The sequence below is a fragment of the Vicugna pacos genome, chromosome 30 (assembly GCF_048564905.1).
Source record: "Vicugna pacos chromosome 30, VicPac4, whole genome shotgun sequence".
Taxonomy (NCBI): Eukaryota; Metazoa; Chordata; class Mammalia; order Artiodactyla; family Camelidae; genus Vicugna; species Vicugna pacos.
The window spans coordinates 10107667-10131780 of NC_133016.1; the positions used below are offsets into that span (position 1 = coordinate 10107667).

The 24114-nt window shown below is 39.5% G+C and overlaps 1 protein-coding gene and 1 long non-coding RNA gene across 4 annotated transcripts in view; one reads left to right on the forward strand and one right to left on the reverse strand.

Annotated features, from left to right (window-relative positions):
- The window catches only part of PHLPP1 (PH domain and leucine rich repeat protein phosphatase 1), a 186321-nt gene extending 176450 nt beyond the window's left edge, over window positions 1-9871 (reverse strand). The window contains exon 1 of the mRNA XM_015240478.3: window positions 8187-9871. Within this exon, the coding sequence (XP_015095964.2) occupies window positions 8187-9660 (1474 nt within the window). The 5' untranslated portion in view covers window positions 9661-9871. The remainder of the gene's footprint in view (window positions 1-8186) is intronic.
- A 66-nt stretch (window positions 9872-9937) lies between these two features.
- Window positions 9938-20412, forward strand: LOC140690308 (uncharacterized). 3 transcript variants are annotated; one of them, XR_012065517.1, is made up of 5 exons: window positions 9938-10132; window positions 10637-10857; window positions 15594-15715; window positions 17662-17726; window positions 20156-20412. It is a non-coding gene; the product is annotated as an uncharacterized lncRNA (long non-coding RNA). The 3 variants fall into 3 exon arrangements; XR_012065518.1 differs by lacking the exon at window positions 9938-10132 and adding an exon at window positions 10175-10560; XR_012065516.1 differs by lacking the exon at window positions 9938-10132 and having other exon boundaries at window positions 10175-10857.
- The last annotated feature ends 3702 nt before the right edge of the window (window positions 20413-24114 follow it).

The window sequence follows — 24114 nt, forward strand, 5'->3', positions numbered from 1 at the left end:
TTAAAAAAAAAATTGATAAAAGAATATAATGAATACTGAATCTATTTAATGAACACATGTCTGAATGGGAATTTTTTTTTCAAAATCTATTCTTAAAATTTTCTCCCAAATATTTTTTAAAAATTCAATGATTTCTTATTCCAACATTTCCATTCTTCTAACAATTTCAACTTTAAAGTACTGAAGAAATCACCACTGATTTTCTGATTTTCTAGCACTGTAACTCTTTTCAGCCAATTGTCTGTCTAATTTAAAGTTCTGTCATAAATCTCCCAAAAGGTAACATCACTAATGAAATCTAATTTCCCATTATGCAATTAAAATATCCAATTGTTCCATTAGAAGCCACCTCTCATAATCTGTCAAAGTGATATATATATAATCTCTCAAAAGCAGTGATGAGAAAGAAAATTAACTAGAAACACCTTGAATAGAGAAAGCATCAAATGTGTGAAGCACACTCAATTTTTTAAACTTTCATTTTGAATACTAAATAAAGGAGGTTCCAATGATAAAAATCCTGGGTGCCATTCCTTAATTCTAAGACTGACTTGATAAGACCTTGGACCAGACACTTAACCCCTATAGGGCTTGCTTTCCTCACCTATAAAAATACAGATGTTGGGATCTCTACAGGATCCTAAATTCTACAACCTAATCAAAATAACACAAAAATTTCATTTTCTTTAAGGGTTTTTGCTCTTACTGACTCTAGGCACAAGTAGACAGGCACACAGCTCACCACGAATTAAAGCTAATGAACCAGTAAGATTTGGACCTCTCAAATACAGTTACTGCTACAATAAACTTTATAAACTGGATTATGAAAGTATCTTGCTTTATAAGTCAACTTAAGAAAAGAATCTTACTTTAACTTTTAAAAGGATGTATTTCTTTAAATTCATCTCTAGGGTTTCTTTAAATTCATCTCTAGGGTTTCTTTAAATTCATCTCTAGTGTACTGAATTCTACTTTGAAGAGTAGGGCTGGTAAGGAGAGGGTGAATCAAACATCATCTAGCCTGTCAATTAGTCCTAATCTACTCCGGAAAAGTATTCAGCTTCCATTGGCAACCCCAGGCTGACTTGTGTATGTTAGGTCCAAGCCGGCCCCTTTCTCCATGACAAAAGGCAGGGGATTTGGCTGTTGTTAAACCCACGGACAAGTCTTACAGAACTTAAAACAACTACAACATCTAGTCCTTCTAATTTGAAGAACAGGCCCTCTAATGGAGCCCCAGAATGTTAAGAGTTGAAAGAGATCTTGGACTTATTCTACTCGAAGCTCATCATTTTACTGATGAGGATACCAAAGTCCAGGATAGGTTAAAATGAATGTCCAAAGTCATACCAAGTTTCCCAACTCTCAGACTAGTTTCTTTAAATGACTGACCATTTTCTCTCAATCAGAGTGTAAGATTAAAATGGTACAAATTCTTTCCCAAAGTTGTTTTTGAAAAGAAGAAAGTTACTTTCAACTGGCCCCAGGACACATCAGCCAAACTCAAGAACTATAAGATGTAGCAGCCATTCAAGCGCTAGTATATAGCCAAAAAGCTCTCAAAATATGGATAGGAACAAAGAATTCCTCAGGAATGTGTATCTTGTAAATGACAATAAAGTTCAAAACTGATTCTGTGCATAAAATTTTGCTCTTTGGACCATGTGTCAGGAGTGAACTGATTGTTAAAATCCAGATAATTATTAAATGGGCAATGAAAACAAGTACAGTTCACACTCACTTTCACTGTATTAAAAAACATGCCTCATATTTGAAAAGAGAGCCCAAACATTCTAACATATTACTAACAGGTGCAGATACATGAAAAGATTCACTCTCCGGCTGCTCTTCATCAGACAGGAGTCAGTAGAAATTGACAACAAATACAAAACTCTTCCTGCTTGAAAAGAATGCAGGGAGGAAACTAAAAATAAAATCAGCCAATCATCTCAAATTTCAAATCTCTATTTAAATGTTTTCATTCATTGCTGAAATGGTCCAAAACCAAATTATTTCAAATGCTATTCCGTCTTCAACTGAATGCTGTCACGTAGCTGGAAATGAGACTAATTTACTTCTAGAAAGCTTCATTTGAGAAAATATATGTCAAAAATTCTGGATCTTTTTGGGTTTTGCTACAGTATTGATACTAATAAACTCAAAATATGTACAACCTACAAATAGGAGTGTTTTACTCCGTTTCCAATAGGACTTCTAGGTTCCCAACTCAAAGGCCACTGGAATTGTACCTTAATTAAGACGCTATCAGTAAATACATTTTACAATGTATTAAAGCAATCTCAAGTGTAAAAATACAACAAGGAATTATTCCAGCATGAATATGGCATTATGGCATGGTTCTGCTTTGTTTCATTTAATGTAGAAAAAAGTATATCAGACATATATATTATTTATATAACAAAACCATTCCACCTCTAAATCAACATGTAGTAACACTTCAGCAATCCAGTAACTTATTTTTCTTGATTCTTAAGTACAATTATTACACCACTTGAAACAGCTAGTTTCATAGTTAACCAAATAGCCTAATGTTCTTTAATTGAAGTATCATTAAAATCTTTTTTCCCTCAGATTTTTGAGTTTCAATTTATTAAAAATTTCCAAAGCCCAGAGTTGACGTTTCATAACAAATCTAAACACAGTCACATAGATATATGTTATAGATAACTAACGTATCTAAGGAATCTATATGGTCAATTTTGTTTTGTTTTGTTTTAATTACACAATCTTTAGAAAACCAAAGGTAAGTACAAAAAAGAGTTTGCCCCAGAAGCAGAGGGACATGAGGCCAGATTCAAAACCCTTCATTACCAGCGCTGTACCAGATGCCTGGGATTAAAGGGGTGGAGTGGGTTTTAGAAGGTGGGACTTTTTTACAAAAGGGCTTCATTATCCCCAGACAATTTTGGACATTTTGATAACATCTCTTTCTATTTTTCAAAATGTCAGGCGTCTTTAAAGGAGAAGCTTTTCTATTGAGTGGCTTCAGGATCTCTCGACTTTCCCAGTAGAACAATTAAACCCTTCTCTGTCCAGATAGACTGAACCGTGTTCAACCCTGGCACATAACAAAATCATTAAATCTAAGATGCCTCATTTGACAGATGTCTCATTAAATTCATCTCAAAGTTGAGGTAAGAGATGCCTTTGAAAAGGGGGAAAAAACTCCTATTAACTCTAAGAAAACTTTGAGAGCCAACTCTCTCAAAATCCACAGAGTTTCACTCACGTGAAATAGAAGATATTAATAGTGTGTGGCACATCTAAAATCTCCTGCCATGGGAGAAATGCTTCTGTGCATATGTGTGTTTAACACATCCCCTGGGGACCCAAAGAGGAAGGAAGGCTGGAGATTCAGGGCACACACCACCAGCTGCTTAACAAAATTCCACAAATTCAGTTTAACAAATGTTAAAGCTAAAATGCCAACTATTATACTAGCTGGATCATACACAACATCAATGAATGTTATGTTACCAATAAATCAAATTCAACATTCTAAAAAGAAAGAGAATTAAAAAACAACAGAAACATCTTATACTTTAAAAAAAATAAGAATCTTTGGATAATCAATCTAACTTAAGCTGCTTAATTTAACAATCTTATAGCAACACAAAAATAAAACTTTCAACCAGAAACTTTACAAACTCATTTATTCATCCCTTCTCCCTACAATTATGCCAATGAACATTAAAAAAAAATACACCATTTTAGGAGCCAATGAACATTAAAAAAAAATACACCATTTTAGGAATAACTATGAAATTTGGGGAGAATAGCTTACTCTCTAGCTCTATGATATATGCATTATAAAAACTGAACAGCATAGTAACAGCAATAAAGCAGTATTAATCACTAAAGTACAAATAAATTTACTTTAAAGTGAAAAGTTTCCACAAACCTTTTATGGGGAATATTTCTGATACTTTACAAGTAAGCCTATGTTTTAAGGGAACTGAAATGCCATACCTTCACCCCCAAAAGTTGTCTAAAGTGTTAATGCTCTAGACCCAGTGAAGAGTCAACAAATGAAGTCAGTTTGAGTAAGAGAATAATGAGAAGAATCGTTACATCAACTTTGTTCCATATCAACTTAAATGGCTATTTGCAATGAGAATATTTAGCACGTTTCAGTACTCCTTCTGTATTGTCTACTTATTTGCCAGTCCTACTTCTTTATGTCTTTAAAGGCAGCATGATAAAAACAGAACCATCCACATTTCACAAAGAATTCCACTTTGGACTTGAGGATAATATCACCTCATTACCAACAAAAGCAGCGTATTTTCTGAATGCTTTGAACCAAATGAAAAATTCAACCGTAAATGAAATTCAGCATCGATTCAAGGGAAGCGATATGAATTGTAAAACAGAACATCCATACTCTCTTTTCAGCTCTGCCAAGGACTGAAAAACCACAAGAATCAAAACTCTTAGGCACCAGTTTCTCCATCTGAAAAGAGGATTGACACCAACTCCTCCCTAATAATGTTTTTGAAAGGACAAATGAGATAATTTATGTGAAAGCCCTTTAAGATTTTTGAAGACAATAAACCCAACATGTTAATAGACTTTATCAAACCACAGTATGAAGGACAAGATAGCATGCACTTTACATGAAAAACAACAAATACACTATTTAAATATTAAAAAAAAAACCAAAATTAAAGTTAAACCCTTTGTTCTTAAAAGGACTGCTTAAGCATACACTGGTGTCACATGTTCATACCACGTTACTCAATACTGCTGTAATTATAGTAATAAGAGACTGCTTGTCAATATTACAGCTTAATGCTGAACCACCCCTTCTTGGTTTCCGTGTAGGAAACTATGTAAGGTTTGACCATTCCCAGAAGAGAAAAAGAGAAGAAACATGAGAGGGGAAGAAGTCTGTTCTCCTGAGCAATCCCAAGAAGTCACACACATAAATATCTCGTCCAAGGTTCACCAGGCACAGTGGGTGTGCTCTCCATTCTGTCAACATCCTTTCCCACTGTTACCATGTAAACTGAAATAGCTAGACAACTAAATCTAAAAGGCAGTAGAAGAGAGTCAAAAATATTAAACAAAATAGTTTAATACTGCCCTTGATCAGCGATTCAGACCTTCCAGGGAGTCCAAAACCTCATTAATGTTTTGAAATCCATAACTTATATCCAGCAACCTAAATTCTTAAATTTTTTAACCTAAAATCACTCTCTTTCAGATAAAATTTAAGATGGTTTTTCTTAAAGGGAAATTAAATGTTAATATACCTAAAATACTTAACACTTCAGACAAGTTACTTCAGATTAACTCTTTTCATATTTTAAATCAGCTAAGAGAATGGTTACTTGAGAGGTGCAGTAACAATTTTCAAACTAAGTTTTCATCAACAGCTCTGTAATTAGATAGTACCTTTTGTCCAATGCCTTCTACCTCATTAAAGACTTTCATTTTACTTTTCGTAAATAAATATTTAAATATTCAAAGCAACCACAAATGGCTTTCAAAACCTTTTAAGAATAACTTGAGCTGGTCATAAATACTAAAATTTAATTGAAAGGTGACCTTTAGGAGAATGAAGTTCTCTGCTGGACAAGAACTTCTGAAGAAAAAAAAAAAAGCAGCTGACAAACTAGATAAGCTAGATAGATAGCAGGTAATGAGCTCAATTTAAATAGAGGTAAATACTCAAAAGCCTTCAAAGGCCTTTACTCCAACTACACATATAAACAAAAACATAGGCAGCAATAAATTTATTTGTAAAATTATAAACATGAATGTGATACATAACATCCTCTTAGAGGGTTTCATCTAAAACAAATGTTAATTCTCTTATTATTAAGGAAAAGAATTACTACCAAAATGTGATGCTTCCCTGTTGGGTGTCCTACATTCCACTGCAGCAGAAGGGTAATTTCCAGGAATCTCCTCCAGCTCGGTGCAAACCTCCGCTACATGTGAAGTCCTGACAATGTTCCCATGATAAGTTAAGAACACCTTATAACTAGGCCCTTTTGTTCATCAATAGCTAAACTTCCTTGCAAAAGTTCAAGTGGACTCACTATATGTTTAATTTTGTTCTATGGCAAATGAATATCAACACAGAGATGTTTGGTATATCAATTTAGGCTTAAAATAAGCTCAACTTCGTATAAAATAAGCAATGAGACATGTTTATAACAATCAAGCATCTTCCTTCTAGGACACCTGCACACTGGCTTCACATTCAAGAATAGGCAGGATGCTGTGTGGTGGCTTCCACATTTTATTAGCTCTTTTTATGAGCATAAACACAGATGTATATATGCATTTATGACAATTACTGCTTTTCATAAAGAACAAAAAGATTAAAATGAGCACACCAGAAATGTAAGATTTAACCAGACAGATAATTTGTTACCTTTATATTGAGGTAAGTTAAAAAAAAAATCATCCACTTAAAATATTTTAGACACACTTGAAGAGACAATCAAGGTGAGTCAAATATTTAAATGTCATGACTAACACCTAAAACCCTCCTCCGCATGGACATGTATCATGATCAACAATTCATTCATGAGGAAAAGAAAGAATGCAGAGCTCTTTCCACACAAAATATGTCCAATACTGCTTATTTAATATATCCCTCGCTTTATATATATTCCCTTCAATGTAACTGGTTGGTTACAAGGATATTTATCATCCTCATACTAACAAAATATTCTCGTTACATGTATGATTACCATTTAATGCATCTGCATTTTACAAATTACATGAGCCACAGGAAAAAAGGATATAGTTGTTACTCCTACATGAAAAGAGAAATCACCTATTTTCTAGGCCATAAACTTTTAAAGGCATGTCGTCAGACTGGGACATTATCTTCAGATACTGCAAATGCTACTATATTATGATATGGTTTTCTTTATGAGGCAAAAATCCATCAGAAATTCACTCGTCTGAGAAACACCTCAATTAAACACAAAGGAACATCTCACCAGAGATGCATATTTCAGTCTTGCATATTTCAATGTGGGAATTAAGATTTCTTTATTTAAATTTACTAAACTCCTGCTAGGACACAAATTGGATCAAAAATATATTAAATTAGAAAAAAATGGCTACAGATTAATGAAATCACAAGTGTGATTATTTTTTCCACCACTACCTACAACCTAGAATAGTAAATTTGGAAAGACTTCTCTCTCCTAACTTAATTTTGTTATGCTAACTTTATTTTAAACAAAATTCTTTATCACTAAGAACATGATTCTTCAAACCAGAGGAGGAAGAATACGAAACAACTTATTAAGCTCAAATATAACCAGGATCTAGAGCTCTCTAATTAAGTACCAGCCAACTCTTTAACCAAAAGAACAAACATTAGTCACTCCTGGTCAAGAATTCGATCTAATATATCACTTATATCTCAATAAAGCTGCAATAAATAGAAAAAAATTTAAAGACTTTTCATCTAGAAATAAAGAAATAATGAGGAGGATTTTAGATCCCATTTCAAGAGAGAGTAATCACTTAAAGTCGTATTGTGATCCCTATATTCCTAATGCAAATCACACCGCAATGGTCAGTTCTTGCTATAAAGGCTAAAAGTAAGAAATGAGGGAAAGAAACAGCCAAAACCACTTTTGATGCAAGAAGCAAACTTACAGAGGAAACTGAAAAAGCGCTGAAGAAAAGTATCACTGAAAAGGATCTCATCTGTTAGGTTCTATTGAAGACTAAGGGGCAAAGGAGCTGACAGCAAGCTGGAGGGCACCGGCTGACGGGGGACCAGCTCCGGGGCTAGAATGGCAAGCTGCAAACAATCAAGTGGAGGGAGAGAGTTTCTCATAGTCATCTCCCTCTGCAGGTATCATGTGCACGGGATAGTTCACCTGAAATCCCAAACTGCCTCAAACCCGACAAGCCCACGGGCAGAGGCCCCAAGGAAGCACCTTCATTGTTAGATGTACTACTGCCTCTCTCAGGAGGGTCTGCTCTCTGTACTTCGCGGTGGCTCTGCCACCTCTCGACCTCAGAGTCCTCAAGATTGCTCCCGGATTTCAAAATTGCCCCATGTAGTATTATACAAGTTGTACGTGAAAGCTGTAAAGAAGTACAGACTCCCAAGGACCCGCACTGACTCTCGGCACCTGAAAGTGCTTACTTCCCACACGTCAAAGAGCAGGTGGTTTCCTTACCTGCATAGAAGCGGATGAGACAGCCGATCTCCGAGTCCATGCCTTCCTCCTGCACCCTCCACAACTCCCCAAATCCCAGTTGGAAGAGGTAGTCATTTTGGATCTGCAATGGCTTCTCGTCCGCCTCCAGGCGCCGGGTGGTCTCTCCGTGGAGCTGCACATACAGGGTGGGCGTTGGAGGCGTCTTCTCCGTGGTCGCCCCGTTCCCCCCCGGGGTCGACGTTTTCTCCTCCCGAGGCCGATCGCGGGCTGCACCGCCCAGGCCGTCGACGCCTCTCGAGGCTTTCGGCTGCAGCGCTGGCGGGGAGGCCGTCGGGGAAGGCGGCCGGGAGCCCGCTCCGGGCCGGGGCTGCGTGCAGCGGCCGGGCAGGCGGGGCTGGCTCGGAGCCCCTGTCGAGGCAGGGGCTGAGTCGGCCTCGAGCTCCTCGGACGACGACGAGGAGCCGCCGCCGCTGCTGTAGGGGTCCAGCCGGTCGGACACACTCTCAGCGCTGGGGCTCAGGCTGAAGCTCTCGGTGTCGGAGGCCGGGCCCGCGGCCGCGCCGTCCAGGGCACGCGGGGCTCCTGGTTCGCTGGGGCTGGAGTCCGAGGGCGCGGGGCTGGCACGGCGCGCCCACCTGTCCGGGCCACCGGGCAGCGGCAAGTCAGCGGGAGGCGCGTGCGGCGGATCCCCGACGGTGGTCAGCCCGCTCCTCCCAGGCGGTGGCCCCAAGTCCCGTGGCTCGCCGGGCGCCCCCTTACCCAGCACCTTCACCACGCCGCCGCCTTTGTGGCCCACCTGGAGCAGGCGGGCGGCCACCTCGCCGGCCGTGGTGTCCAGCGTGCAGAGCACCGGGCGCAAGTAGGTCGAGGCCAAGTGGCGGTCGAAGACGTGCACACAGCCCCGCTGGAGCTGGTGCCGCACCCAGTCTCGGTCCGACGGCTGCAGCTGCAGCATCTGCCGGTGCTTCAGGAGCAGCGTCTTCCTGTCCAGACTCCGGGTGCACAGGGACGCCGAGGCCGAGCAAGAGGCGGACAGACCGGCGGCGCCGGGGGAGTGCGAGGCGGCAGCCGCGGACGACGACGACGAGGACGAGGACGACGAGGCGGCGGCGGCGGCGGCCGCGGACAGATTCCTCTTCAGCCGCCCTCTCCTTAGCAGCAGGGAGTTGGCGCCGCCGCCGGCCCCGGGCACCGGGGCAGCCCCGCTGGCGGTGGGCTGGGGCGCGCCACGCCGCCTCCTGCGACCCGTGCCTCCCGCCCGGCCCGGCAGCGGCCCCGGCGCTATCTCACCGGGGGCCTCTTCCCGCGCGCCGCCGTTCGGGGCCGCCGGGGTCAGCGCGGGCTCGGGACTCCGGCCGCCCCCGGCCGCAGCGGCCAGAGCCGCCGCCGCCGCCGCCGCCGCCTCCGCGGCGGCCGCCGCGGGAGCAGAAGCTCGGTCCTCCCTGCTGGTCTCTGGGAGTCGCTGCGCCGTAGCCGCGGCGGCGGGCTCCATTGCAGTGGGGCTTCGCGCTTACCCCCCAGCTCCGGAGGCAGCGGGCGGAGATCGAGGCGGGGAGGCGAAGGTGGGAGACGGCGGCGGCGGCGCGGGGAGAAGGGAGAAGGCAATGGCGTTCGGCACGGCCGTTCCAGGGGATTATGTGGCAATTCGGAGCATTCCGTCGGTGTCTCGGTGTTCCATCCCGCGCGCCCGCCCGCCTCGCCGCCACCGCCCCCCCCTCCACACGCCCTCCCCGCCCGGGTCGCAGGCTCCCAAGAGCAGGCCCCGCCCGCTCCCCAACCTCTACCCGGAGAGCCAGCCGCGAAGCAGGGCTCATTGAATATTAATCAAGCGCCCGGAGCGGGAAGACAGGAGGCGGGCAGGGCGGGAGCTCCACGGGGGCCTTATGAATATGCATCACCCGCATGACGGCATTCCAGGGAGGAGAGGAGAGAGCAGGAGGACGGCGACGAGGCGGGGCTTAAGGGTAAACAAACGTGACGCGTGCGTACGAGGGCGGGGCGGGGGACAGTTTCCCAGGAGGATCGTATGCGGGCCTCTGAGAGGGGGCGACAGAGAAATCGGGGGCGCGCGGTGCACTTTGGGAGTTGTGGTCCTAGTGCACGGACGGGCACGCCCTAGGGGAACGTGGTGAACTACAAGCCCCAGAGATCCTTAAGTTTTGCCTCTTTTGGCCGCCGGCGGCTGGCCTTGGACGGTGGATATTGTGCCCTCTGCTGTCGAACTCGGTGCTCGGGAATGTTCTTGTTCATTAACTTGTACCTAACCGGCCCATTCCTGCTCCCCAGAAGACTTTCGTTTTTCCTGCTGTTTGAAAGAGAGGGCTTTGAAGCATTTTCCACGGCACAAAGGTCCCCAGGCCATGGTCTTCACCTCCATCACACGTTGTATGAGGTACAAATACATACCCACAGCACCACAGGATAATTGGCCGTCAGAGCCAACCTCACTTTCCCCCCACTTTCCCAAGGCCAGGGAAGACAGTGTCTGGAAACTCTAACTGGGACGATGTTGAACATGCTTGGTGGAAATCCTGCAAGCCCGAGTCGAGCCGGTCCTCTCCCATTCCTGCCTCCGAGAAGGAAAAAGGCAAAGAGCTGAGATCTCATTTTTCCTCACTGATAGAGTTTGAAGTCCCTTAATGACACAGAAGGCAAAGGAAAGTACAGGAAACGTTGGAATGGAGACAAGGTAGGACACGAGGTGGGCTGGTCCCGTATGTTCTCTCTTAATGTCTTCCCGTGTTTTTTGTTTCAACATTCAGAAAAAAATTATTTTCTACGGCTACAGTGTTTCGTTGTGGTCTGAAAAGTTGCACATTCTTGTCAGTTAAAGCAATACTGTGGACTAGCCTAGAGTAGCTTACTGTTTAAAAGAATTTAGTAAACTTTTTTAATTGAATTACCATTCCCCCATATTGTTTTATAAACCTGAATTTTCACATGTGAGACTTTTTCAACTGCATCCTATCCAGGACCTGCCTTAACTTCAGTGAAGTTTCTAAACTTGGGGGTGAGTTGAGGGGTGCGAGGTTTGAGGAAAGAGAAAGGGAAGGAGAGAGAAACAGAGGAAAGGAAAGAAAGGGAGAAAGATAAACTGGAACTTGGGAGCTGAAATAAAAGAAATTAATCAGGGCAGGGAAAGTTGTACTTAGATTATCTACACAGTTTCACTGAAGAGGAATGGAGGAAATTACAGGACAAAATACACATATATATATTTCTATTGATTCTTGAAATTCCTGAAAATGATTTTTCTATATTTTACTTTTGAAGTATTATATGTTGGCCTCATGAAACTAATTTTTATTCCTTTTGAATTCAATGAACAGCAGAGTTACATTTTTGATTAGGGAGAATGCAAATTCTCCCAAGAGAGATAAGATAGTCAAGTTAATTAATTAAATAAATTATTATAAACGTATACCAGGCACTCTGTTGCAGCAATTGAATAAATTAGACACTGTCCTTGCCTTCATAGAGCTTATAGATTAGAAAGAAAAACATTCAACAAGTGAGGAGGATGTAGAGGAGGGGAAAATACCAGTTGCCATGCGAAGAAGCAAAAATAAAGCAAGGGGAACTGACCTAGTCTAGGAAGTCCAACAATAGAGACCTCATTTTGGATGAAATTTTCTGTAATGAATGAAACTGAGTACTTGCTGAAGGCTCAGTCTCTGAAAGACAGTAAAGAGGCAGAGAAAAAGGTAATAATATTGAAGATGAATTTCAACTACACTAATTCACATTACCTTGAGTAGCACCTAACACGAATTATTCTAGAAATGAAAAGAACAGTATTTTAGCCTTCCTTTAATAAGATTAAAAAACAAAGAACATGTTAAATTTCAGTACTAAAACATGGACTGTTGATTTCTTTATATTTGTTAGTTCCTTAGTTGATTTCCTATAAACCTCTCTAATTTTTTCTATATTAAGAAATATATACTAACTCCCACATGTCTGCTTTCTAGAGTTATATTTATTTAGCTCATGTAACAAATTCAAGGGAAGTTTGTTCTGATCGTAAATATTGTCACCTTTGACCCAATGTCCACTTCCATCCTCTCTGAGTAACTATAGCACCGTTCTCAAACTAGCTCTGGGTCCTCTAGTTTAGCTTTACATGGTCACCATGATTGTGTCTTTTTATCCTCTATGGATTTTGTTTACTCTTTGAAGGTATTTATAACCAAAACACCTTCTTCAAGGGTGAAAAAAAGAAAAAGCATTGCTCAGAGAATTTAGTACCCAAAGTGTTGGAGGGGAGAGGGGCTGGAGGGTCATTATATTCACCTGCCAGACTTGGTATGAAGGATTAGTAAATTGGAAGGAAGAAGGGAATAATGAATAATGTCAAAGTGTCTCAATATGAAGAGAAAAGAAATACATGCCAGCCTCAAAAAACGGAGGGGTTTTTTTGAGTTGGGGGAGAACGCAGAATATAATTTCTACATAGAGAAATTATTTCATGTGTAGTATCTATAATCTAAAAGGCATCATATCATATTCCTTTGTATCCAAAATAATAAAAATCAGAGTTGAGCGGAGAGTAGAAGCACAAGAGTCCACAGCGTGATCCAGCCTTTGTTCTACCTCCAAACCTTCTATAAAGTTACTAAACGTGGGGGTGAGAGGAAAGAGAAAGAAATGAGAGTTCTTAAAGTATAACCAGTCCCCTAAACACCAGATAAACTGATACCTCATAGTTGATAAAATAGACCATGATAAGGGCAACGAACCTGGTACTTAGAGTTTGCTGATATCGTGGATCATCATCCAAACTATCCAAGCCATCTCACACCATATAGTTTCTCTGAGAAAGAAAAGGATTTCGGTTAAGGACAAATGTTTTCCAGACACCCATGTAGTAGCACCTTCTTCCACTTAAGAGTAGAGTGGGGAATAGGCCAGTGTCTTGAAACCATGTAACTCACGAATGCCCCTGAACCCTTTAAAGTGTTTCAAATGTAAAATCTAATACCACATTTCTGACTAGCCACACTTTTCAAAGAATCACATGTTCAAATGCTGAAAGATAATCCCCAAAAGAAGCAACAGATGTAAAAGTTGCGAACCCTGATGCCAACTTGTTAAAATATTTTCACAGCTAAGTATAGAAAAAGAGAACATAATTTTCAATTTACTACCACAGTTTATTTTATGCTGTGTGATTTATAACCGACTTGCTGTGTTTTGTATCTAGGTTAATCCTGTTTGCATCCTTAGATCCAAGATAAAAGAAACCATCTTTGGAATTTTTTTCTAATATAAGCAGTTGGAATTTTAATGGAGGCATGAATTGATAGCAGGGATGGTTTCAGTCTGAATGTTAAGGGCTCAGCTGTGTCCAGAAATAAACTCAGAACGATGCAATATACAATGTAATAAATTTAGTTAGTGCATTATGAACAAGGAATCTAATTATAGTTTCACATTTTTACATCCCTTGAGCTACTAGTGGTTTACCATCCCTGAATTGCTCACTATTTACTCATTCTTTTTTACTACGAGGGACCCATTTAGCAAATTACTGCTCTAGTGCGCTAAATGGGCCCCAGGTGGCTAAACTGGATTCATATGTTCCGTGCTCACTGGCAGGATGAGACCTTCTGGGCTCTCTAAAGCCTCACCCCTCCCTCACAAAATTTATCATTTGAATTCTATCAGGGGCTTAGATTGTCACTGTCATCTTAGGTAGTCCACTTATAAAGTCATATAAGTCACTTGATAACCTTTCAAATTTTAGTGTACCCTTTTTAATCCCATAATTCTGTCTTTTTCTTATTCTTGACATCCTGCCTCACAGAAATAAACAGATCTGTTACAAGTCACATCAATGAAGTATTAGACCAAGAAATAGAGATCATGTCATCCCACCTCTTCTGATAACAGTATAAATTACCTGGGACATTCATTCCACAAGTATTTATTAAACTTTTATATGTAGGCACCATTTACCACCAGTAAATAGTTTAAACAAAAATACCCACTCTAAGGAAGTCTACACGTGGGCATTGTCATTTTTTTTAATCTTTAGTAAAAATTGACCAAATTTCTTCTTTTGTATAGACGGTTCTTATTTGAGGAATGAGGTATATGAAAATCTAGATATATAAATTATATTTTAGGGTATAAATATTTCTTCCCAAAGTATTCTTTATTCTTTCTCTTAAATGAATTCATCATACAATTGTCCTAAATGCTGGGCTCCTATAATATTAATATACTTTAAATATATTAATTTTAAAAATTGATTTATGTCCCACTTTTAGAAACTCATTTTGGATTCTAACATGTGCCTAATACCTCTTTCCATAAAGATTGATACCTAACAAAAATCTTTTCTACATTATCCCAAAGCATTTCCCTCTGAATCTAACATGACTGAAAATAGGAAAGTACCCTCCAGGTGATTCCCCTATACTTACAGTCATTAATTATACCCTGAAGAATCAATGTGGGTGTTCTCTTTTTTGCCCCAAAATAGATTACAGTAGACACAATCAATTCCTAGAAATCTTGCTGTTTCCCCCTCTATTTCCCACCAAATCCACTGGCCTGGACTTTTAGATATATTTGTTTCTTAGGGCCACCATAACAAAGTACCATGAACTGGATGGCTCAAATAACAGAAATTTATTGTCTCACAGTCTGGAGGCTGGAAGTCCAAAATCAAGGTATTAGCCGGACCATGCTCATTCTGAAAGCTGGGGATTGAAGTTGAGGGGAGGGTCCTTCCTTGCCTTGGTCCAACTTCTGGCAGTTGCCAGCATTCCTTATCTTGGAGCTACATCATGCTAATTTCTTCCCTCTGATGTCTGTCATTGTGTAGCCTTCCCCCATGTCTGTGTCCAAATACCCCTCTTACAATAATAACCAGTATCTGGATCAGGGCCCCTGTAATCCCAAATTATGATCTCATCTTGATTGCATCTGCAAAGACCCTGTTTCCAAATAAGGTCACATTCTGAGGTTTCAGGTAGATGCCAGTTTGGGGGAAACACTCCAGTACGCTAGGGTCTTTTGTATGGCTACTCTGGAGTGGCAATTGGAAATCAGACTTGGAGATTTCAGGGATTAGTAAAATATCACCCCTACTCCCCCACCACCACAAATTGGTGACCAAACTAGGATTATTAACTTTTTATACACTCACTTAAATGTTCTTTGAGTCTGTTACATGCAGGTGCTTGAAACTGAGTATATGACAGTGAATAAAACATTTATAAGCATTGGCCTCAAAAAAATTTTTAAACAATAAATACCATTAAAATACTATTAAAGAAATACATTTAACACCAAAAAAGTAGGAAACAAAAATCTTAGCATAAAAGGTAGTCTTTTTAAATTGAACAATTAATTTTATGAAAAACTCCTTATCATCTCTCTCCCTCTTTTTTTTTTTTTTCTCTCATGTTACTGCAGATAAAGAAAAACACTATCCCAAACCAGTACCATATCTCACTCTGGCATTTGGGAATCACAGCACTGGAGTTTACAAAGAGTTGCTGTCTCTAGTTCTCTTCTGTTTCGTAGCCAGTGTTATGGTAAGTACAGAGCTGTGACTCTCAGGAATTTAACAATTTACCACCATATGTTGCCAGATGGATCAAAACATTATAAAAAAACCACTGCACCAGTGCCATAGAATATATATAATCTTACCATACCTCTGTCGTAGAAATGGGATGCCAGGAAAATCAGACAGAGGGGATGATGCTCAGGTAGGTGTATTAATAGTCAGACATAATGATGGTAACAATGACAGAATAACAGTCTCAGTCTTCTACCAATTCCATAGTTTGAAAGGTGACTCTATGTAATATTTGGGGGAGTTTAATAATATACAAGATTGGAAGTCAGAAGTCATTATTGTAGTCCTGGTTCTATACCAACTAGTTAACTATGGCCTTCGGAAGACATTTCACTTCAAGGAGGTTTCAGTTACTGATTTATGACATGAAGGAGTTGAACTAGATAGTGTCTCTAAAATCTCTTCTGGCTCAAACATTTTTTTCTGATTTTTAACTGAAAGCAAAATTGTCTAATTTGGAATATTGGCAAATGCTTTTGTTAGTCACAAAGCAGAGGCCTTCACATTTAGATGACATTAATTTGAAATAAAAAGGCTGTTAAAGTTGATTCTTGCCATTTAAAAGAATTTTTAATGCATTTAAAATAACAGCAGGTTTATTCTGACATTTAAGAAAACTGCTGGGTTTTCAGTCCTTTTGAAATATGAATTTGTCATGAATAGGAGCCAATCCATGACAATAAGACCCACAGCTTCAGATTTCCAAACTCCAGGGTCTTTATCATTTTCCCTTTTATGGTCACAGGTGGATAGAAATCTCATTAGCACAAAGTAAGTTCAGCTCGCAGAAGCTAGAACGTCCGCCAGCGAGCACATGTGCACCAGGAGCCATAGACAAGGATGTTGACAGCAGCCACAGATCACAATGCCAAAACCTGGAATCAGCCCAAATGTCCATCTATAGCAAAGCAGATAAATAAGTGGTAGCGTAGCCCTACGTTAAAATACCAACACAACTACAATGAATACATTATTACAATGCTAGGCAATATGAATGAATCATAAAAGCATGCTGAAAGAAAGAAGCCAGACACAGCAGAATATTTACCATGTGATTCCATTTGTATCAAGTTCATGAACAAGCCAAACTAATCTGTATTTTTTTTATGGATACAATTTAGGTGATAAAACTGAAATGAAAGGAAAAGGAAGTGAATAACAAACTAGCTAGGTGGAAGGGAGTGAGCTGTGACAGGAATAGCGTACATAGGGTGGGAGGTGGGGCATCTGAGACACTGACAGTGTTCTGTGTATTAACCTAGGTGGGTAGCTGGGTCTCTGTTTTTAAAAAAATGTGTTCAGCTGTACATTTGTGTTTTATACTCTTTCTTGTTTATGTTATCCTTCAGAACAAAGGTTTTTTTTAAAGATCAACTTTATGGTTTTGTTAGAATCTGAATTTCTACATTTTTTCCATAATTAAAAGTTTAAATTTATGTTAAGTTTCCCACCACTTGTTTAATTTTGCTAAAAATTTTATTTATAGCGGGGTGGGCATATAGCTCAGTGGTAGAGTGTGTGCACAAGGTCCTGGGTTCAATCCCCAGTGCCTCCATTAAGGGGAAAAATTTTTTTTTAATTTTTATTTGTAATTTAAAACAATCAATAAATTATAAATCTAATGTAATTTAAGAGAGAACTTTAAACGTTACTTATTCTAAGAATAACAAGTTCCATATAGAAAGTTTGAGCAATATTGAAAACTATGAAGATGCAAGGATAAGCAAAAAAAATCCAGTGACCCAGACTTATTTTTATTTATTTCCTCCTAGATTTTTTCTGTGCATTTCAATGTAGTAGAGATCATAATGTAGTTACAAGTTTCTATATTGCTTTTCTCACTCAAAACTTTACTATAAACATGAAAAAACTCACCATACACAAAATTTAAATTTATAGGTAAAAACGCATCATTTTGGAGGACTGTGATTTATTTCAGCACACCATACTGAATTAATGATCAGGTAGGATGCTATGCTGGTGTATTTTAATGCTATTTTTGATATTTTATCCTATTTGTGGTGCTGTTCTTCTTGTGGAAATAAGAATATGGTTACAGCTGATTTTGCTACCGTCATCTTTCCTTATCTCCCCATCCTTCAACTATAATTTAATAACATTTGAATCAGGCAGTGTCTGAAGTCCTTTTTAGATGAGTTTGTAAGGAAGTGGAAATGAGGAAACATTTACCAAGTGCCTATCAGATGCCAGGGTGAGATGGCCAGATTTAGCAAATAACATACAGGACTCCCAGTAACTGAAATATTTGGACATACTTATCATGAAAAAAAATTGTTGTTTATCTGAGATTTGAATTTATATTTTATCTGGTAGCCCTATGCCAGAGGCACTGCAAGGCTTGGCACCTATATTTTCTAATTTAATCCCTTTGACCCCTTTAAGAGTTATAGATGATTCCCATTGTAAAGAAGAGCTCAGAAAGATTCAGTATCTTTTCCAAGATCACACAGCTAGGAAGGGGCAAAGCAAGGATAGAAAGCCAAGCTTTCTGACACCAAAATTGGGACTACAAATGAACGGTGGTTGCCAAGATCGGGGGGGGGGGGGAGGGGGAAAGAATGGGGAGTTGTTATTTAATGGGTACAGAGTTTTGAGTTTTGCAAGATAGAAAGAGTTCTAGAGATTGGTTGCACAGCATTGTGAATGTATTTAACACCTAAAAAGAGTAAGATAGTAAATTTTATGTTATGGACATTTTAACACAATTTTTTTAAAAAAGAGTAAACAAAACTAATCTGACAGAAATCAGAATAGAAGTTCATTTTGGCCTGGTGCAGTGACTGGAGGAGGCTTCTGGGCTGCTGATAAATATTCTGTTTCTGTCTCTGAATTGTGGCTTGAGGGTGTGTAAGTTCATAGTCCTTTACGCATAATCCTTTAATAAAAGGTTTTGTCTTTTTTTGTTTGTTTAAGACACAAGAACATTGGATTTATTTAACACACTCATTACATAAAACCCTGGGCTCTGGTCATGTGAGATAGGAGACAAGGGAGAGCTTGGTAGGATGGGCAGGCCCAGGGAAGGACAAAGCTGGGGTGAATGTGTGGAGACAATTCCAAAATTGGCAGCAAAATCTGGAAGAGGAAGTAGAATGACATTCACTTTGCAACTTTGTTTGTCAATCTTTTCTTTTTTTTTAATTGCAGTGTAGTCAGTTTCCAATGTTGTGTCAATTTCTGGTGTACAGCATAATGTTTCAGGCATACATATACGTACATATGTTCATTTTCATACGCTTTTCCATTATAGATTACTACAAGATACTGAATGTAGTTCCCTGTGCTATATACAGTAGAAACTTGTTGTGTATCTATTTTATATATAATAGTTAGTATCTGCAAATCTCGAACTCCCAACTTATCCCTTCCCACCCCTTCCTCCCCTGGTAACCATAAATTTATTTTCTATGTTTGTGAGTCTGTTTTTATTTTGTAAATAAGTTCATTTGTGTCCTTTTTTCCTCCTTAAACTCCACATATGAATGATAGCCTATGGTATTTTTCTTTTTCTTTCTGGCTGACTTCACTTAGAATGACCATCTTCTAAGGTCCATCCATGTTTCTGCAAATGGCATTATTTTATTCCTTTTTATGGCTTAGTAGTATGTCATTGTATAAATATATCACAACTTCCTTACCCAGTCATCTGTTGATGGGCATTTAGGTTGTTTCCATGTCTTGGCTATTGTATATAGTGCTGCTATGAACATTGGGGTAGCGTGTGTCTTTTTGAATTAGCATTCCCTCCAGATTTATGCCCAGGAGTGGGATTACTGGATCATATGGTAAGTCTATTCTTAGTTTTTTGAGGAATCTCTATACTGTTTTCCATAATGGCTACACCAAAATACATTCCCAACAGCAGTGTAGGAGGGTTCCTGTTTCACCTCCTTGGTCAGGTTTATTCCTAAGTATTTTTTTCAATTTGGGCCCTTTTTATTTCTTTTTCTTACCTGATTGCTAGGGCTAGGACTTCCAATTCTATGTTGAATAGTGACAATAGAGGTTTGTTTTTTTTTCCCCCAGAATATTGTGAAGAATGAACATTTCCTCATTATACCTTTTCTGTATTCTGAAGGTTGACACTTTAATATTAACATAAATTTTCTAGAATTATGACCTACCTGGCTTCTGGTGCTTAAAAATATAAAAACTTAATTGTGAAATCAATGCATGTTAGATTTAAATCAGGCAAAGGGCACTGAAGGATAATAGTGTGGGAAAGCTCATATCTATAATTTTCCCTACTCACATGTAAGTATTTAAATACTATTATAGTCAAAGTTGATTGATAAGATTTATAATGAATAGTGATACCAAAACACAGGGAGAAAAAACAAGCTTTAGTTAATGTATTTAAAATTTTTTACAGGTTGGAGATTCAAAATCCAAGACTGAAAGATGCAGGGAACTACACAGAATTGCTAGAGTAAATATTAATTCACTTATAGTATTTTATAGTATCTGTAATCTACTTCAGTTCTATTTTAAGTTAATTATAGTTGCAAAATGATCTTAATTTTTATATAGAACTGAGCACAAACAAGTTTTATATATTTATTTATATGAGGGCGCGGGGAACATACTTTCAAATGAAAAAACTGCAGACGGAAAATAAAAGAAGGAAAGAAAAACTAATAAAAACTTCTAGCTGGTGATCTTTTATATATATAACAAGACAGCTTGCATTAAATTTATATCTGAAGGTCTATTAAATTATTGATTTTTTCCCCATATTAAAGATTATTTTCTAATCCACTAAACATTTTTTCAGGTTGGACTATAAACAAGGAATAGCATATGTTGTAAATATAATACCTTGTGTCTTTATAGCACATTCCTGTTGACAAAGCATTTTTCATCTACATCACCTCATTCGATTCTCCCAGCAAGCGTAGGAGGTAGGTAAATGACAAGCATCAGCAGGATATAGGCAGTTCTGATTAAGTGCTCCCAGTCACACAGTTTGAGAATAAAGTCTCCAGAAGGACAGAATTATTGAAAGTATACATTTGTAGAAATAGGTCATACTAAGATGTAAATATATTGCTCCAGAGACCTGGAAACTATTCAAGTTCAGTCGAAGTGAATTCAGTGTACTGCAGCCTTGCCAACTGTGTAGTAATGTAACTGTCTGAAAAAGAATGTTTTAGAAGGACTGTTATAATCTGAAGGGAGCCAAAGCAGAAGGATTGACCCACATGGTCTAGGAAAAAGATGTTCTCCTCAATAATGGAGGTAAGCACACATTGTTCTGGAAGCATCTGGTAAAGATCCCCAAGTCAACTTAGAAGGGAGGACTGGCAGTGAAGGAAGACTTCCTAGAAGAGGTGATGCTGAGGTAGGTCGTGGAGGGCAAGGAGAAATTAGTCATGTCAAGGAAAAGGGGTCCTGGCAGAGCATATGGCTAACCTACTGTATGATGTTTACGTCTCTGGATTTCACTCTCTCATCTAGAAAAGTCTGTGATCCCTTGACTCTGTTTTTCATGTTGGGTGACCAAGAGCACCCATAAAAAGTCAGAAATTGTCCTGCTTGTAGCCAACATATAGGCCGCATAAGTTCAACATAAAGTTCAGTCCCCTTGTGGTTTCTCATCCAGCAAAAAACATAAAAGGCATTTTTATGCACTTTTACCCATTTGTAGGAAGATTATGTCTTTATGTCTTCTCTTTCCAATTTGCTAACACAGAAGTGCAATATTTGTTCAGTGCCCATCTTAAAGAATGATGAAGGCCCAGTCACTCAAGAATAGGACAAAAGTCATTAAACTGGCCAGGTAGTCCAGATGTACTAGAAAAACTTGTCATCCACACTGAATGTGTGCTGCACAATTCAGCAGAACAGTACAACTGTCTAACAGTACAATAGTCCCTGTGTACAATTACCCCAGGAACTGCTTATCACCATGCCAAACCTGGGCAAAGACCAGGAAAGGCCAAGGAGAAATGGTAAAGGACAAATATAACAAAGAAACTTTTGAGAAAAAAGTCATAAAATCATCTTATATACAATGCCTATTAATTATAAGACCAATTTCTAACTAAAGAAAGCAGACTGAGATACTCATTTAACTCTGATCTCTCAGGAAATCCCACAAAAATGGTTGTAGACTTTAGAAAATGATAGACAATTGATAGATAGATAGATAGATAGATAGATAGATAGATAGATAGATAGAGAAAGAAAGAAAGAAAAGAAAGAAAGAAAGAACGAACAAAGAACCATGATAATAAAATTTTTGAAGCTGAAGACCTGAAGGATCGGTAACTGAGTTTGCAGAACCAAGAAAGAGAATTCTGAGGCAGCAGGGTGGGTTAGCTGAGAGGAAGCCCCCTCTGCAATGCAGAACTTCCTAAAGACACAGGAACAGTGACAACAGGCTCTTCTGGAAAGGATAAAGGTGGCACTTAAAAGGAGGAGGCTGCTGATCTATTTAGGAAGCAAAGATATCCCTAGATCTCCGGTAACCACCTTCCTTGAGACTGATTGCCCTTCAGAGTTTATTGCTGGGAAAAGCAGATAAAATAGAGAGTTTGAACACATTTAGGGGACCTGGCTGAGGGCTGAGTGGGCCCATAATCCAGCTCCTGCTCCCTCACCAGCCTCAGGCCCTGGTGCAGGCTCTGCCCAGAGGAAGGGGCACTTTTTTCTCCTTTTCCATAAGGTACCATCTGATCACCAAGCCCTGCTCCTGCACAACTGCCTCCCAGAAAAGGCACCTTTTAATAATTCTCACAAAACCTGGCATGGACTTGCAGTTGTCCCACCTGGGCACTGGCCGCCAACTTAGTCTTCATAAAAGATCTTTCTCAGGGATATCTGACACCCATCGAGGGCCCGGCTGTGTTACTCAGCAGCAAAGCCCACAGCTGAGGGACTACGGGCACACAGCTTCACCCCTAATGAGGAGCAGCCCCCCGAGAATCAAATGTGAGGAAGACCTTTCACAACACAGTGGAAGTAAGCTGAAAAAGGCAACTTTTTAGAACTCCTCGGTGTCTTCAGAAAAGAGATTAATGCCTGCATGAAACAAGAACAAGAGAATATAAAGAAGAAACAGAACAAGCTTTTTGAAGTTAAAAGAGAAAAATGAAGATCTCAATAGGAAATTTGGAGGAAAAGTTGAGGAAATAGGAGACAAACAGTGAAGAAAATTTGAGAGGGTTAATATCCAAGTAGTAGGAGATAGAAGTCATAAAGTTTCATTTTCCTAGAATTAAAGAATGTAAGTTTCTAAATTGCCGTGGCCCATTCAGTACCCAACACAGTAGATTAAAAAAAGATCTAGATTAAAGCACATTACATGAAACTTCAGAACATTAAGAACAAAGAAAAAACCTGAAGTTTTCCAGGGACAGCGGGGACAAGTTATATTAAAAGCCTGAGGAATTAGAATTGCTTCAACTTCTCAGAAGCAAAATAGCAGACAATGGAGTAATGATACCTTCACATCTCTGAAAGGAAATGACTCAACTTAGAATTCAGTACTTGGTCAAACAGCTAATTATAAGTTAGGGTAAGAAGGAAAGGCAAGGAGAAGAGAGGAAAGCAAAGAAAAGAGGAAGGGAGGAAGAAAGGAGGAAGGAAGGAAGAACTAAAGAAGGAGAACTAAAAAGAGCTAGGGAAGAACAAAGATGCTTCTCAGATGTGCAAAGTCCCACAAACTTTACCTGTCACTTTCTTCTCAGGAGCCGACTGAAGAATTTGCTGCAGAGAAATGAAGAAATATGCCAATAAATAGGAAGTTAGGGGATCCAGAAAGCACAGACCCCAATTCAAGAGAGAAGAAGGTTGATGGTAAAGGGAGACTCTAAGGTCTGGGACAGAGCAGGTCAGAAGGCTCCTCAGAAGATGAAGCTGGTAATATGCCCAGTGGCTCCCAACACAAGCAGAAGATATTTACTCTTCCAGTGAAGAGTTTGGGGTTTAATTCATGTAATTAAATGAGTCAATCAAGCGAATGAAAAACCAAGACAGTTTAGTTTTAGAAGAAAGGAAAATTGTCTTAAAAATACATTACTCAGCAGTAATGCAGGTACAAAGTCAAAAGAATTGTTGAAAATTGATTGAACCAAAATTGTGCTTTAAGTATTTGGGGTCAGGAGGATGTGTGACTAGAGTGTACAAGCATGTGGTGGTGGTGGTGGTGATGGTAAGACAGATCATGCCTAAACTGGAAAAATGCAAGAATCAGCAACACAGACTGGTTATTTGTGACAAGGAGGAAATACCAAAAAAAAAAAAAAAAAAAAAAAGCTAAAAGGATTGAAAGCATTTGCCTTTAGGGAGAAGGAAATGGGGAGCAGGGAGCTGCCAGATTATGAAGGT